Raw genomic sequence first — 17,731 nt, 5'->3', positions numbered from 1 at the left:
TAAATGCTTACATTATTGAAATCAAAGTATTTGAAATCTCATCTACGATTTCGAAGATTTACGTATCAATGTAAACTAAATTTGATTGAATAATTTTAATTTTAATTTAGTAACTCGAAATTCGCAAGCAGCGTCTCCAAAAACTCTTCAAGCTCGTATATCTCTGTTTTCAAAATTTTGGAACCGTCACCTTGAATGCGCCATCTTGAATTTTAATATTTATAATTTCTGAATTCAGATTCGCAATCAGCGACCTTTAAAATCCAACTGTACCAATTTTAAAATAATCGAACGTTTATTTAGCATACTCGTCCACAATATTGGATCCGCCATTTTGTTTTCGGAATTTTTTACATAGGATTCGAAATCAGCGACCTCGAAAACCCGTAAGTAATCGAATTTGGCCGATTTTATGAACATTTTATAATTTTTACCATCTTTTTCCGATTTTTGACCACTGTATGGCAGCGCAAAACACACGATTTTTCGTAGCATTTTACTGGAGTATATTCTAAGAATACTTTTATGGTTATGATCAAAAATAAAATTAAAGTATCAAAAAAAATTGTTCCAAATCATTGTCTTATAGGACGCTTAAGTTTTGTTTAATTTGTAAAAAATAATTTTAGAATTTGAAACATCAAAAAAGCACAGAATAATTTTTTAGATTCGCACCATTAAGAGAAGATATTTTTTTTGGTACAATTTTTTAGTCAACATTTTTATGTTTTTGATGAATTCCCCAAGTACAAAAAATGTCAGAATTAGTTTCTCAAAAAATTCCAATCCATCACTAATTCTTGAATTTGATAATTTTTAAACTTTTTGCAAAATAATATTTTACAACTACGTATAGGTAGCACTTTTCTAATAAATTTTATAGCACAATAAAACAGTTGACAATAAAAAAATATGTAAACTTTGTTCTTATTTTCTTTCAATCTCTGTCCAAGCTGTATGTTTCAAAATTTTTTTAATTGCTGCGACGGAATAATTATTTTTCTATAAAATTTTATTACACAATAGAATTTTTATTTCTAAGTAATGAACGCATGATAAAAAAGAATCTGCAAAAAATATACGATTTTTTACGAAAATTCCTAATCTCTGTTAAATTTATTGTGCAATAACACTTTTTACTTCTAAAAAATGTACGCGTTATCGCAAAATTTCCAAATCTATTACAACGCTATTAAAACATTCGAATATTATTTTTATTACTTTTTCACTATGCGAGATACATTTGTTCAGTTTCTTGTCGAAAGCAGCAAGTAAAGGAAAAGAATTCGGAAGTCTAAAAGGTGCGTTCTCTTTGAGTATTGAAATAATTTCAATTTTACTGTAACCCAATTAAAAGAATTGTAGGGATTCGATAATAATTTCAGTTTTTACCTGAAATATAAAGCTAAAAAAAGTCGATGGATACATCTGAAAAATGTATGCATATTTAAAAAAAATTGTATCTCTTCCAGGGATATTAAAAAGTTTAATTGATGCTTCTACTATTTTGATATGACCAATGAGAATAATTTCGTACTAAAAAAGATTGATTTTTAAGAAAATAGATCAAGAAAAAAATCCAACGAAATTAGATATTAATATTTTAAAAAATGAGTTTTTGAACAAACAGTTGAATTTTAAAGTGAAAAGTTGAATTATTGACGAAGACGAATAACTTTTAAAAAAAAAGATTCATTTTCTGCAACAATCGACGAATTTTGGACAAAATAGTAATAATTTCTAAGAACAAAATATATTTGTAACTAGCAGGATAAATATTTAAACAAATATATGAATTTTTAAATAAACACAAGAATATTTGATTTTCCAAGCAAAGTAATGAATTGTGAACAAATTTGATTCATTTTTAAAAGGTGAAATTTTAAACATCAAAATAAACTTTGAAAAAAAAACATTATTTTTATTTTTGAAATTTTGACTGATAAGATCATATCTACACAAAGAAAGCGAAGTTTCTACAACATACAAATTCAACACGAAATACACGAATTTTCAATCAAAAACGAGATTTTTTTACAAAATAGTTTAATTCTTAGGCAAATAAATGAATTGTTAACTAAACCAAAAAAGATTGAAAAATTGAAGAATTGATTTTTCAAGGCAAATAGACGAATTTTCTACAAACCATTTGGAATTTCTAATCAAATGTAATGACAGTTTAGCAAAATAGTTTAATTTGAAACCAGAAAAATGAATTTGAAACAAAAAAAAACACTCAAACATGTCACACTAGTTACAATAAATTTTTGTTTAAAAATCTCTCATATACAAATTCGAAAATTTATAAAACCGTTTGAAATGTTTTGGAATCATTTGGAGTTTTTTATTAGAACTATTTGTTAAAAGTAAAACACTATTTCCATTTTCTTTCTTAAACGACAATTTTTTAGTTTTCTGAAAACTTCGAAGATTCTTAAAAAGCTTTTAAATATTTTTATAAAACTTGAAAAATCCACAATTGGTAAATATTTTTGAAATCTTTTACAATTTCAAATTATTTTTGAATCATTTATATTTTGCTTAAAATAAAAAAAAAAAATTGAAAAAACTTAATTATTAAGGACATTTCATGAAAATCTTACGAATAGTAGTAAGGTAACAAAATTTTAATACCATAATTAAAAATAAAATAAATCTCCTGCATTAATTTTTGATTTGAAGTTATTGCGTAGTTTATAAAACTCAGAGAATGTACTAATTTTTCACACGTTGTAAAAAAAAATGGTTTAAAAGAATGGAAATTGTTTAAACTTGAAAATGCGAATAGTGAAAATTCTAGGCATAACAGGATTTATTGAACTTTAGTGGATACTTATAAAAAAAAACTCTAATTTTCAGCCAGATTCCAGTCAAAAGTTACATAGAAGAAATAAACAGTGTTAAAGCAATTAAAAAAAAAATTGAATCGATCTTCTTTATCTAGTTCAGAGTGCATCGATATTGTTTGAGAAAATCTGAAAATATTTTTTGTGAAACAAATAAAATTGTTTAAACAATTATTAATTGATGAAACGTACATAAAGATTTTTGATTTAACCATTAAAAATGATACGTGATAAAATGCTCATACAGAAGATTAATATTTACGGTCAATATACTGCCATATGGTTGATCCTGGTTTAGAGGACGGTTTTTGGAACATTCTGGAAGGGGTTTGGGGTTTGATAAGAAAAATAAATGCATAACTCAAATTCGAGATCAGAAACAAACAAAAAACTTTTTTCTTTTTCGGAAACCTTACAAGATGAGAAAGTAGGAGGAGTTAGCGGAAGCGAGAAGAGGGGGAACGAGGATCGGGTAGGAGGAATAGGGAGAGGGAAATTGTGGAAAGCGAGGGACTAAAAAGTAGGTGGGATAAACGGGAACGAGGGCGGAGAGGGAAGCGAAATTCTCGGGACAAGGAGAAATCAGTGGAAATGAGTGGAAATTAGTGGAAATGATTATTGACAGTGAGTAGGAGACGGGAAGTCAAGGCTAGAGTTGGGTAGTAGTTAACGGAAGTAGTAGAAACGGAGTGTCAAATAGGGAGGCCGTGCGTGGAATAGAGGAAATGAGAAAGTGAGGAGTGAGAAAAAAAGAGGATAGAAAGTAGACGGAAAGCAGAGAAAGAAAGTAGAGGAGGTGAAATAAGGGAAAGTAAGGAGAAGTGAGGGCGTGGAAAGCAGAAGTGATACCAAGTAGAAGTTGTTCTGAAAATCCGAAGAAAATTGGTCAAAAATTAAAGACGCGGATCGAATAACCGGTCGAGTGATTAAGAACGTTCAAATGTTTGTTTAATGAAAGTTAATAATTATTTGTGCTGTGTCAAATCTGTGACATTAAATTTTCCACGTGCGAGGAAGTTTTGAAAAAACTTTCAGCGGAGCGGTTATAGGCTAGACCATGAAATAATTTTTTTTTTTTTTTGAAATGTCAAAGTGTTTCTAATACTGTACAAGTTCGTTAACTTGCCGTCCGATAAGTTTACACTCCTATTAAAACGTCATCACACGTACAGCACACATACTGATTGTGATTCCCCCACTACGTGTGCTATTTTGCTAATGAATTGCGCCCATAATTTACGAATGCATTACGTCATTTTCCTTATGATAAAATTGGAACACAGGGCTTTAGATTAAAATTATATTACATATTACACGTATGCGCGCGTCAAAACGACTCTTTCTTAATCTACTTTTTTATGCTATTCTTTGCAATTTTCGCTGGTTTTTTTTTACCCTTTGAGTCTTACCTTTATATTCCAAAAATCTTCGTTTCTTAAACGTTTACGTTCTTTCCGAGAGTGTTACTTGTTATGAGGTATGTGTTATTTAGTTAGAGAATCATTATTTCAAAATTCAAACTATTTGGCCGAAAATTTAATTCTTTTCTTTTGAAAGTTCAAACTTTCAGTTTCTCAATTTTTTTTTTTGTTTGCAAACAACTATTTTCATAGAAATTTATTTATTTGGTTAAAAATTCATCTATTTTAATAAGAAAATTTCTTTCTTTCTTATTAGGAATTCACCTTCTTAATCGAAAACTTAACAATTTTGTTGAAAATTCACTTACTTTTGGTTGAAGGTTTATGCGTTTACCTCAAAATTACAGGCTGAAAACATCATTTTAATGTTGTATGATTTTTAACATAGGATATTTTTAAACAAAATAAGACAATAATCCAGATACAAATGTAAAATTTTTAAATTCATTTATTTATTTTTAAAAAATTATACTGATACCATAAAAGATTACTTTTTAACGGAATACTTGAATTAAAAATAAAATTAAATTGATTTTTAAAGCAAATAGATTAAATTTCATTTGAAAAACCGATGAATTTGTAAATGAAAAATACGAAATTTGAACAACAAAATAACTGAATATTCTACAAAAAAGATATCAGTTTGACTTAATGAGAAAGTAAATTTTCTACAATTCACTAGCGAATATGGAAAAGCTATACTTTTAGTAAAAACAATTATTTGAAAAAAACGAGTTTTTAACAAAGTTTCCCAAATATTTATCCACACAAATTAAATTTGAATTAAAATCGCATGCGTGCTCAAAAAAAAAATCAAGCGAAAAATTAAATTTTCAACCCAGAAGATAAATTTTATACCCAAAAAAAAGTCAAATTGTCAAAAATGGATGATTTTCAACTAGAAAAAATAGCAAAATAGTGCAATTTTAAACCAAAATTCACAAAATTATTTTTTAACAAAAAAACTTACTTCCAATCAAAACAACAAATTTTTAACTAAAAAAGTTAATTTTCTACTAAAAATAAATGATTGTTAAAAAACTACTGGAAATCTCAATAAAATATTTTAATATTTAATAAAAAATCAAACCCAGAATAGTCGAATTTAAAAAAAAAGTAAACTAGTCACCAGAAAATACAAAGTTTAAAAAAAATACCAAAATATTTGTACAACTAGTAAAATCTTTAACTAAAGAAGATTGATTTTCAATCAAACATAATATGATGAAATTTTTAGTTAAAAAAATAATTTTGTAAATACTGGATGTTTTCAATTCAAATTATTTATAATAAATGTTAATTATTGAAAACATTTTGCATTTAAGTAAAACTATTAAGCTATTTTATTCGACGCGCGAACGAAATGGTCACCTTTAGCCCCTGATAATAGAGGCGAAAGTAGCACATATTTCCCGAGAACCGCATTTGCGGGACGAAAGTAAAATTTACGGGGCGAAAGTGAAATTAGCGGGGCGAAAGTAAAATCAGCGGGCGAAAGTAAAATAAGCAGGGCGAAAGTAAAATAAGCAGGGCGAAAGTAGAATTTTCGGGGCGAAAATAAAATTAGCAGGGCGATAGTAAAATTTTCAAACCGAAAATAAAATTAGCGGAGCGAATATAAAACGCAAGAAAAATTTTCCCTGTAAAAACTCAACTCCTGAAAAATGAAAACTCCTTTTTTTAAATAAACTTCATTTACAAATACATTTTTTGGCTATTTCGAAAGTTGAAAATTTAGTTTTCTCAACGTAAAAAACTGATGATCACTGATTTTCAATTATTTTTCTAGAAATATCTATTTATCAGACTCGTGAAAAACAAGAATCCAAAAATAGAATCTGGACCTCAAAGAACAAATAAGAAATGTACCTATTGAAATCTGAAAAAATTATAAACTTTTTTTTTCAATTTTTGACAAAAATAACAAAAGAGAAAGAAAAATGAGAAGGTAATCAACCACAACTTTGCTAAAGGAACACATAAAAAGGTATCGTCGACAGAACGAAAATTAAAAAGCAAAACAAAATTTAATTTTCTGAATGCAAAAGCCTTCAAATCTTCCGTAACTATTTCTGCTAAAATCGAAGAAATGACTAAATCTACGGAAGTACTGAACTTCTGTCTATAAAAAGACCCATTAAATTAAAAATAATCTTATATCTTTTCCCAGAAGTCCTTTCTTTCTTCAATTGTCAAACATCTTGAGAGTATCTTTTTTAAATTGACCTAACGGATCTTCATGTAAATTTTACGATAAATATTACTAAAATGCAAACAATTTTTATCAAAAAAGCTCTTTGACAAGTGTTCAATATCTTTTACTATTTCCATAATTTGTTTAGAATTACTTTTTAGACTTTAACAACCAGAGATTCTTATCACCTTCTTCAAAGATATAATGTAAATTTAAATTTTGCTCTTGAACATCAGATTGCTCATTGGTAAAAATAGAAACTTTGTCCTCATATTTTACATCACTGATTGAAAATCTTGGATTGTGGAGAATCTGACGTCTTAAAAGATTAATAATTTCATCTTGTTGTAAACAGACTTCTAATTCACTTCTAATTTAGTATTAGGAGGTTATAATTGTTTAAAGTATGTTCAAATTTACTATTGGAATAACTACTGTAAAAGGAAAAACCTTGAAATTTGTTATCCAGAAAAAATATTTTTTCAATCAAAATATTATTTCTTCTACATGCAATCAAAAGAAAATTTTATTATATAATAATAAAATTGTATAAGCAACAAATTCTTTGCCTTATTTGCATAATTCGGAAATTTTATTATTTGTAAATTACCCTACACGGGAATTTTATTTTTCCTAAATCTTATTATTAGTAGTCTTCGAAAATCATTAATTTATTTTTTGAAAACCCTTTGAAATTTCCCCTCAAATTGGAAGAGGACCCTTCTTCTCTTTTTTTATTTTTAGTGAGTGAAGGCGATCAAATTTTATCAATTTTTACTGGACTTGAAGCAACAACATTTTGCTTTGCAAATTTCTAAGAATTGAAAAAAGGATATACTTCATTTTCTACATTTTTGTTGAACTTCAAGGACGAATTTATTTATTTTGAAGTTTCATTTCTGAATTGAAATAGGCTCTTTTTCTTGTTTTTTAACATCATTTTTATTGAGTTGGATGAAATGCAATTTAAAAAAATATATTTTCATTGACTTTTGTTTTTATTTTTTGTGCAGGAAGCTCTTATTTCATTATACGAAATTCAGCAATCTCTATTGATCAGGATCCTGGATTTAACGAAAATGAAGATCCATATTGCTGGTCCTCTCCTCACTCTAGCGATTTTCTTCAGCTTCATTGGTAAATATAATAAGATACCCATATATAATAATTATACCTTAATTGAAATATATTTTTATAAATATCTAATTTTTGCGTTAAAAATTAAAGTTATATTTTTTGATTCGAAATTCATTTACATTTTCTTCGATTGAAGAATAATTTGTTTACTTAAGGCCATGGGATGAGTGTAACAGCTGATCAAATCAGCCCGAAGATCAATATTTTTCACCCATATTAAAAAATAAAAGTTTAAATAACGCGGAAATTTTTTTCGAGAAATGCCAATAAATATTAAAGGATCGTTTGTGGCCTTGCAAAGAGTTGGAGGAAGAAAAAAGTTTATTTATGCAAATAATAATTATCGACGGACACATTTAGGTTTTACAGCAGAAGTTTGACTTTTAACTTTCTCTGACAGTAATCATGCAATCTGTTTTACCCACAGACCCCAAGAAGTTCGAAGTTGTCTACTCGTTGCGCTAGTGCTGCTTTGACACAGCTTATACCAGACTGATACGTATGTCAGACCAAATATGTTTATTTGCATTTCAAGTGCAAACATTAGTTTTTGCATTATTGGTGCATAATGTTCGTGAGCGATTTTTGTTGTTTTGTCCCACTTTGATAAATATAAACCTCATAACTAGCCCATTGACAACATTGCAAATTGCTTGCGGGATTTGACAACAGCACGGTCGGTATTTCTCCAAAATAGAAATTAAAAAAAACTTTTTTCACTATTCTAATTATTTAGGACCAGAGACAAATTCTTGTATGTTTTCTATTTATCGTGCCAAATTTTTAACACGAAATCTCATTCCGTGTGGACGTCAGTTGGGAAAGAAAACTTCCCTTCGCATTTTCTTCAAAAACAATTTTTTCTCAAAATTTCCACCGGAACAAAGCAGAGACTGGACTTTATTACCTCCTCTTTCATTTCCCAAACTTTCAGAGCGATACCTTATTTCGTTTAGACGTAAGTTGGGAAAGAAAAATCGAAGACCAGGTTTGGTCACGTGACCCTCTCGTCACATGGCCTTAAAGATTCATTTTTAAATTTTGAAATTGATTTCTCTGTTAAAAAATGAACTATTTTTCACAAAATCATCCTTTTTTGGTTACAAATTTATTTTTAGTTGATGACTGATCTAATATTTCAAGTAGTAAAATTAATCTAATTCTATTTCTTTTTGCAGAATTAGGTTCACAGTACAATACACAGGTCCTTAAGGACGGTTATTTGACTCTTCCCGGTGACAAGGGCATCTGGTACAGTATAACTAATGACATGGTCGACGTAACGACTGGGACAAATCTAACCAAGTATGGACTATTGCACGGTCATGTAATGGTTTGCATATTAGAATCAGAGAGCAACAAAATAGTGCGTGCATTAAAGAGATACAACGATAGAGTTAAAGTGAGCGCTAATGGTTATCAGTTCTGGAGCGATGCGGACACAGAATTATATAATCTCGATTTTGACCACACCCTTCACTAAAAGAATAATTGATATTTTCGACGGCTCATCTTTTTTGATGTCGATAACCGCCCTCACTTAAGGAGAAACCAATATTTCCTTTCATCCCACTGTGATATAATAAAAAAATTAATTGACAGACATTTATAGATATGTTATAGACATAATATATATTTAAACTATTTATTATGTCTATAAGTTAATAAAATCACTGTTAATTATTATTAGTTTCTAGTTTTAGTATTATTTCATAGTCGGAAAAAGGATATATTGGTTCATTGGTTAAACGGAATTATTTACAAATTATTGTACGGATTACTGGTCACTCGGAAAGAATTTTGGCGTCACCTACTCTACAGCAATTGTGTGTCTCTTTGCCACAGTTGTTATACCGATTTTGGCGAAACGGACGCGACAAACTATTTTGCTCAAATTGGGCCTGCGGTGTTGATGCGCATGCGTGAACGATAGCTGTTTATTGGCTCTGCTTGACGCATGCGCAGTAACGCACCATACCATCTTCGTGAGCATTGAGCATTTAGCAAAACCGGTGTGCTAGTAGTTATGTCTGCCGTCGAAAAAATTATTTCCGTGCTTTAAGTTAATAAATTTTCAATTAAAAAAAAACATTCGGACATTATGTTTCTTTTAAATGAGTTTTTTATTCTCAATTCAAACATTTTCTATAATTCGGTGTGTAGTGCACCGTGAATTTCTGAAGCAAGTTTTCACTCGACCAAACTAATTTGAAATCGAGCAATAAAAAACAACTTCACTAAAAAATAAAAACCTAGTAATTGAAGTTTATTTCTAAACAACTGTAAAATGGTATAAATTTTCTCTAGAAATTAATTGTGCATCACGGACGGAAGTATTTAAACAATTAAGAGTGATTGTAATTTCTTTTCGGTCTACTGCTCTTGTTAGCCATAAATCAAAAAATTACTTTTTCCAAATAAAAGATTTTCTGATCAACAAATGTAATTTGAACAAGAAATTTTTTTTACTTTGTAGTATGTACAAACAACTTTTCAAATTTGAAATAAACGGATATAATATGGTACAGAGCTTTATTTTTTACCTTGCGATGTACTTCTACAACCTTGGTTATTTTTTCACATTCTGATCCTTATAAAAAGGGGCCAACCATGAAGCACTGATAACGCTAAGGGTAATAGCTTATTGAATATTTAAAAATTCATTAAATCTATTAGTGGAAGCTTCTAATGTGTCCCCTAAGGGTTTACATTTTTCTCAAACCTTCTCTATTCCTTTAGACACCCTCCACACACTTACTTGGTGGTGGAAGGGGGACCTACAGTTTAAGGTGGGTTCCGAACCACCAAGAGCAACAGCCTTAAGTACTTAGAGAAAACCTTTTTCTCTAGAGGTACCGGTCCCACGACTCTCCGGAGATGAACAACTCCCTTGCTAGGCTAGTGTTCACCGCATGGGCCACCGAGACTCTTCCAGAGTGCGAGGCGGGAATCGAACCCGCAAGCCGAAGGAGTGGGTCCAAAGCCTACGCTTTAGCCCCCACGACCATCGTCCCATTTGTCATTAAATCTATTATAAATAAATATTTAATTTATTCGCACTGAATTAAAACATTTATAGACAAAAACCGTCCTCTAATTGAATTCATAGAAGATAATAAATAATTTGATATTTTATAAAAAAAATTTCACTGCAAGTATTTAACAATGAAATAAATTCATTTATTGTTAAACCTAGCGTTTTATAACGCTATGAAGTGTAAATAACTAATTCTAAAACCTTTACAAAAATTATATAACAATAAAAAATTTTAATTGTTAAGAATAATTTTTTGAACAAATTCTAATTACTTCAGGTATTTTAAACAAAAATACGTTTGCATAAGGTATTAGCGTTATATTATTCAGCAAATACCCTGTCCTTTGGATAAATAACAATCAATAATTGTGTAAATAAACTTAATTTAAAAATCCATTTTTCGGTCATTTTCCATGTTTAATGTGTAATTTTTGTTTTCTCACTTGTATCAAAAATAAAGTATGTCAAAAAATCTTCGGTTGAATTTGAATAATTAGCTTAAAATTAATTTTTGATTGTAAAATTGATCATTTCAGTTGAAAATTTTAATTTTTTATTTGAAATAAGTTTTTTTTAGAGAAAGGACTTTTTAAAGTGAAAATGTAACTATTCCATTTTTCAAAAATGAAAATGATATTTTAAATTAAAAATTGATCTTTTCTATTTGGAAAATAAACTATTTGAATTAAAATACAGGTGTCGTATATGGAAAGGAAAATAGATATCAAGATAAAATATAGAATGTACATGAGGTGTTTGTCGCATCTGTTTCCAATAATGATGAGTTACTGCGATCGTACCGAATTCAGCTGAGGCTCTGGTTTTGATTTTAATTTATATAATCTTCAAACTTTTACGAATTTATCATGCGGTCTGTTTTTATTTTTTTGACAAATTTAAATTTTTTGTTTAAAATATAAATTACTTGGCTTGAGGTTTAACTAGTTTTCAAAAATAAATTCCTTTTGTTAAATTTTAAACAATTTATTTTAATTGCTCATTCTAGTATAAAAATGATCTATTTGGTTGAAAATTGAAACAGAGTGTTGAAAATTCGATTGAATTCGTGACATATTTATCCTTTTTTGTATATAAATGCATAAACGCCAACGGCACAGAAAATTCTTATTCAACAATTTTCGTTGTCATCAATTTTTATTATATATCTTTTTTTTGTATAAAAAAATTTCTTTGTACATTTTTTACAAGCATAACAAATCTTTTGTTTTAAGATCTTGTTAAAAAATAAATTTACGTCTTTATAGGCCATCTATCTGTTCTTTGTAGCATTTGGCTCCTTCTTTGACTAAGTTTTGATTGATGATTGAACTATTTTTTGTTTGGTTAAAATATTTAACAATTTGATCGAAAAATTGACGTATTTTATTGAAAATTCACGATTTCTGTGAAAAATTAATATTTTTTGTTAAAATTTATATAGCAGTTATCTTCTAGTGGAGATGATGACACTCTCCTCATCAGGAATAAAACTTCATTAAAGTCGATTTAAGTTGCAAAATTAAAAGAACCATCCTCCCAGGGTCTAATTCTCAATACCAATCTTTTAAACTTATTAGGCTCATGGTGTAGAACTTGAAGATTTATCCAGTCTATTTCATCAATAATCTGAACAAGGTGTTTTGCTATCACTTTTTGGTTTTTTGGACTCTGTCTAAAATTGTCATGTTGTTCTTTAATCCTAGTGTACAGTGATCTTTCAGTTTGACCTATATAACACTTTTCACATTCTAAACATTCCATTTTATAAACTACGTTCGTCAAATTAAAAGTGTCGAAAACATCTTTAACTAATTTTATGAAACTGTTGAATTTGGAATCAACTTTAAAAACTGTTTTAATATAAAAATCTTTCAGAATTCTTATTATTTCAAACGATAAACTACTATGGAAAGGAATGCACACGAAAAATTGGGACCTAAAGTAATTTACTGTTCCTAACTTTAAGTGTGATATATCGCGTTCTTGAAATGTTTTTAATTTGTCTTTAATATGTACGTGAAAAAATTCCTTAGGATAATTATTTAAAAATAAAATATTTTAAATAAAATCAATATTAGTTTTGTAAAAAGACTCATGTGGTAATTTATACATAGTGTCAATTAAATTTTTAACAGTAGCTACCGGTGTAGGAATCCAATCAGGGGTCCGGTCGGTTCCCAGCCGGATAGCCCCGCTTTAAGTCGGGCAAACTGGTCGAATCCCACATTCAATACCGGCCGGGATCCGATCGGGTAATCCGGCCAAAAGGCGGTTAAGAAATGTTGCCTCAGGCGAGAAATTGGTAACTTATTATGTATTTGAAGGCTCATCGTAAAGATTACGATGAACTTTAAAAGTGAAATCAAATGAACCAATTCTGGCAAGAAACTTGAAGTCGAATTTTATTCCCTGATGATAGAATCTCATAGCAATTGGAAGCCACGTGGTGATTTAAGGTTAGGAAAGAAGAAGGAAAAAACTGTATACACAATACTATATTTTAATTAAAAATAATAACTTGCGTACTAAGTGGGGGTTTCTAACTAATTACTGAAATAAGGTTGATTTTAACCACGAGTCTCGATTTTATTTGCGAACTTCGAAGAGACGACGCGACGTGAGTGCAAGCAGCATCCTCGTTCCAGATGCGAAACTGAAAATTACTGAGTGTCTATGCAGGCGACAGATACAGCAGGCGCTATATTTGGCGGTAAATTTGAAATCGTACAGGCTAAATATTGTCTGAATATAGAGAAGTTTATCAAAATTGTATCATTACTGTCCTTGCACAAAGCAGAATCGATAACAGTTTAATTTAAAATGTAAAATTCTGCGAAAAAATGTAATATTTTTTTTTTAATAATTTAAAAAAAGCTCATTTTCGTTTCACCGATCTGAGTAATCTTTAAATTATAATTTTCAAATAATAATTCATCTAGCATCCATAATCACGTCTTTGATATTATCATGGCTCTTAAAGAATGTGTGATTTCTATAAAAACATTAATCTGACCAGTGCCCAGCCGGCTTCCGACCATGGGATATAACCAGGGTTGGCCCGGCCAGTAACTGGGCGGCCAAGGACTGTGTGATTTGAGAAAATTGTAGCCCGACCGGCTCCCGTCCGGTTCTCTGTCCATGAAACCCAGCCAGGGGTAGCTCGGCCGGGATCCGACCAGACACATTGTTGTATTAGGGCCAACCAGGAAAATTTCTACACGGGTATTTTATGTTGAAGTAAATGGTTATCAACATAAATGTCATCAACATATCTGAAGAATGTGTGTAGATTGAAATCTAAATTATTGATAACAGTATTTTCTAAGTTTTGTATGACTAAATCTGCCAAAACAGATGAATTTGGAGAGCCCATGGCAGTACTTTCAACCTGTCTATAATAATCATTGTTAACTTGGAAAACTGTTTTCGTCATTAAGAATTTTATTCCTTTTTCAAATTCATTTAATGGTAAGTCAGTATAATTTTTTATGTTTAACCATCTACTGAGAATACTATTTTCAACTAATTCTATTGTAACATTTGTAAATAAAGATGAAGCATCTAGTGAAACCATAATGTGATCTAGAGAAACAGTTCGTTTAGTAATTATGTTTTTGGATTCAAAAGAATTTTTTACTTCTGTTTTTGGAATTATTAAGGATTTTTTAAATATGTTATTAAAAAGTTTTGTCACTTTTGAAGTTGAACAATTAATTAAAGAAACAACAGGACGCAAAGGACAATTGGGTTTATGTACTTTAGGTAAACCATATATTCTTGGGATTTTTGTATTGTGAACCAAAATACCCTTTCGTTCTATTTTTTCTTCCAAACAACCCATAGTTCTCGAAAAGTATGATAATTTAAAATCTCAGTTTTTTGAATTACGAGATTAAAGATTTAAACTGTTAGAATTTCTTAAAAATACTCTTAAAAATACTAAGATCAAGTTAAAAATGTTTCACCTTCTAATATTTATACCAATATTTTACAAAATCAATATAATGTTGTAAATTCTGTGCTGTTTTAATTATTATAATTAACTATAGCAATGTTACAATTCCGGATGAAATAAACGACGTTCTAAGGTTGAGTGAAAAATTTAGTTAATCATTTGTCACAAGTAATCAGAACATCGGGTTTAATATTGTTAAAGATGTAGAATCTAATATTGGATTAATCAAAAACTCTGAGGACAGATACATGCTCAGGCCTATATTTATAAATTCATCACAACATTTTATGAAAAAAGAGAACTTTCATCTGTTGATAGAATCTGGCAATATAGGTCAAACTGAAAGATGGCTGTACACTAGGATTAAAAAACACCATGATAATTATAGATAGAGTCCAAGAAACCATAAAGTGATAGCAAAAAACCAGGTTCAGACTGGTCATGAAACAGACTGGATAAATGTGCAAGTTCTACTCCATGAGCCTAAGAAATTTAAAAGATTAGTAGCTGAAATCATCTTTATTCAGAATGGAGTTGATAAATTCCTGAATGTAGTAACTGATTTCAAACACTATAGTTCTTTATATAACATAATATTAGATTCTTTAATTTGATTTCCAATTTTTTCATACTCCTATTCCTACTAGTTAAATAATCAATCAGATGAAATCATCAATTTTTCATATTTTTTCCTAATAAACCTTATACTTCGAAATTATAGTTACACTAATGATATCTTATCCTTTGTAAACCATCTCTCTCTATTTTCACGTTCTCAGTACCAAACGTTAAAATGGAGCAGAACACAAATTTCTGCTCCTTAATTTTTAAAATGATTTTACGGCTAAACAATTGAACATTCTTTACAATTTTGACGAAACATCAATCCTAACCGAAAATTTTACAACGAATATTTTTAACAAACACAAAAAGGACATCCAGGTAACAGAACAATTGAATTATATTTTCTCAACTTATTTCTAACAAAATGTCAAATTTTCCGTTTTTTTTCTTATGTTGTTTAATTTTTAATAACTATCTTATTAAATTTCACAATATTTTTATGATAAAAATCTTTTTATTCTTTTTTAACAGACTAATTAATTGAATATTAGAACCTAAGAGGATGGTTCTTTTAATTTTACAACTTAAATGGACCTTAATTAAGTTTTATTCCTGATGAGGAGAGTGTTGTACTCTCGAAACGTTGAAAGTTTTATCTTTAATAAAGGATCTAACATTCACAATTAATTTTCTTCAACATTAATATTTAGGTAAAATGGTATTTTGTTGAAAACATGTCGCTATCGTTAGAAAATAAAATATCATCATAATAACATATCTTGTATATTAGATGATTCGACTGACTGGTTAAGATTATACCTTGCTCGATTGAAAATTTATCTATATAAAATGTATATTTTAATATGAATGAATTTGTTTAAAATGTTTTAATGATTTCGATTTTAATATTATATAAAAACTTGTTGGAAATACATTCTTTGTTGAAGCAGTACAAAATTAAGCCTATTCTTTGAAAAATGTCCAAACTTTGAATTGTCTCCTCCCCTAGGGGCTGTGAGACTTTTTAATTGTTCGGGAGGCTTAAACGTGTGGGACTGGGGGGTCAAACGGATCTCGGCCGGCACGTTTATGGGTATGGATGAACCCTATAAACAGGCCCTTCTGGAATGTGTGATTGTGGTAGGATAGAAGAGTGAAAGAGTCTAGCTAACACGGGCCTTCTGGATCGCTGATTCGAATACCCAACCGGACCAATCTTCAGTTTTTTTATCGGCATGGGAATGACATGCGGCGCGCACAGCGACGAAGAAACAGTCCTCCGTTGGTATAATGGCCTTAGAACGGGTATTTATTGAGTTTCTCGCTTAATGATACCACCCCTCTAAGCTATGGGTGTAGTGTGATCGTGTTCGTGGCACTTTGGCACCTACGGGTTAAGAAGATATCCTAGCGACCTCTCGGAGACACCGGATGTCCTCCCTGAGTCTTGTCCTTGCATGCGGGACTCTGTCGGGACGGAACTTTTATTTTCCTAGCTACTTGTGGGAACCAAAATGAATCACCCAAATCAATTTAGAATAAGGAAGAAGAAGAAGAAGGAGAAAAAGAAAGGGTGGTGCAAAGGAGAGAAACGGGTTGGGTCATAACGGGTCCAACATAACCCTTTACACCCAATCTGTCTCTCTGGCACGCCAAATTCAGAAGGCAGCTGTGCCCCCAGCTCTTCCAGGACCTGACGGATTGACGTTCCCTCTAAATAAGGCTGTGGAAACATGAGCAGCCAATCAGTCCCCCAATAAGAAGAAACGCGTCAACGGTTCCCCGAAAAGGAGACTGACGAGGCAAGCGCCGCGGGCTAGTGAAGCAGCTGCGGTACCTGGAACATCGGCAACCATAACAGCAGCACAGAGAACTGACCCCTGACAATGGTGGTAACGGATACGAGCTACCCGGACTCGCCACTCACTACAGAGCAGTTTGAGCTCTTCAAGGAGGCTACCTGGAGGGTGTTCGACAGAGTGTCCCCAGGTGAATGGCCTGAAATCAAGACCTCCTGCTGAAGGGTAGGGGCCTTTGCATTTGTGGCAGCTGACTTAGCGGCTAAAGGTTGGATACACAAGGCTGTGGTCGAGACAAGGCCTTGGAAAGGCGCATCTTTCAAAGTGGTTGGATTTGAATTGCTCCCGAAGATGGTCAAGGCTACGGCGTGGTTCCCAGGTTAACTGAAAGAACCATCTGTAGTCCTTCGTCGGCTGGACGAATTCAACCCCTCGTTTAAGACAGCGTCCTGGCGTGTCGTCAGGCACGATAGGTCTGAGGAAGAGGACACAACTGAGGAACTCAACATCTTCTAGTTGTGCAAATTTCTGAGTCCCAGATGAGGGCTATTGCAGTCCTCAACAACCGGTCCGTCTACCACTTTGTACAGGTCAACTTTAAGGTTGCTATCGAGGGGCAGGAGGAGCTTGTCAGTGGACAGGATGATCGAGATCAGACCTAAATGAATTATCCAGGTATAACCATTACCCAAATTAACTTACATCACATCAAAGGCGCATTTGCAGTCTTGCAGAGGGCCATGAATGCGAGGCTTACTCAGCAACTCAGGAACCTTGG

At 30.9% G+C, this 17,731-nt stretch overlaps 1 protein-coding gene across 3 annotated transcripts; it reads left to right on the top strand.

Moving 5' to 3' along the window:
- The first annotated feature begins 1,201 nt into the window (after nt 1-1,201).
- Nucleotides 1,202-10,044, top strand: LOC117172840. 3 transcript variants are annotated; one of them, XM_033361089.1, is made up of 3 exons: nt 1,202-1,301; nt 7,475-7,598; nt 8,777-10,044. In XM_033361089.1, exons 2-3 carry the CDS (start codon nt 7,541-7,543, stop codon nt 9,079-9,081), a joined length of 363 nt encoding a protein of 120 aa, XP_033216980.1. In that variant the 5' UTR covers nt 1,202-1,301; nt 7,475-7,540; the 3' UTR covers nt 9,082-10,044. The 3 variants fall into 3 exon arrangements, with proteins under 3 accessions (XP_033216980.1, XP_033216982.1, XP_033216981.1); XM_033361091.1 differs by lacking the exon at nt 1,202-1,301 and adding an exon at nt 3,390-3,470; XM_033361090.1 differs by lacking the exon at nt 1,202-1,301 and adding an exon at nt 3,525-3,657.
- Nucleotides 10,045-17,731: the final 7,687 nt, after the last annotated feature.

This window comes from Belonocnema kinseyi, chromosome 5 (genome assembly GCF_010883055.1).
Source record: "Belonocnema kinseyi isolate 2016_QV_RU_SX_M_011 chromosome 5, B_treatae_v1, whole genome shotgun sequence".
NCBI lineage: Eukaryota > Metazoa > Arthropoda > Insecta > Hymenoptera > Cynipidae > Belonocnema > Belonocnema kinseyi.
The sequence above is the reverse complement of the archived record's forward strand: the minus strand, read 5'-3'. Positions and strand labels throughout refer to the sequence as shown.

Excerpts from the sequence above, each read along its gene's own strand:
- LOC117172840 (XM_033361089.1), top strand. The coding sequence starts at position 7,541 with ATGAAGATCCATATTGCTGGTCCTCTCCTCACTCTAGCGATTTTCTTC. Across the intron at positions 7,599-8,776 it reads GATTTTCTTCAGCTTCATTG|AATTAGGTTCACAGTACAAT; the intron begins GTAAATATAATA and ends TTCTTTTTGCAG.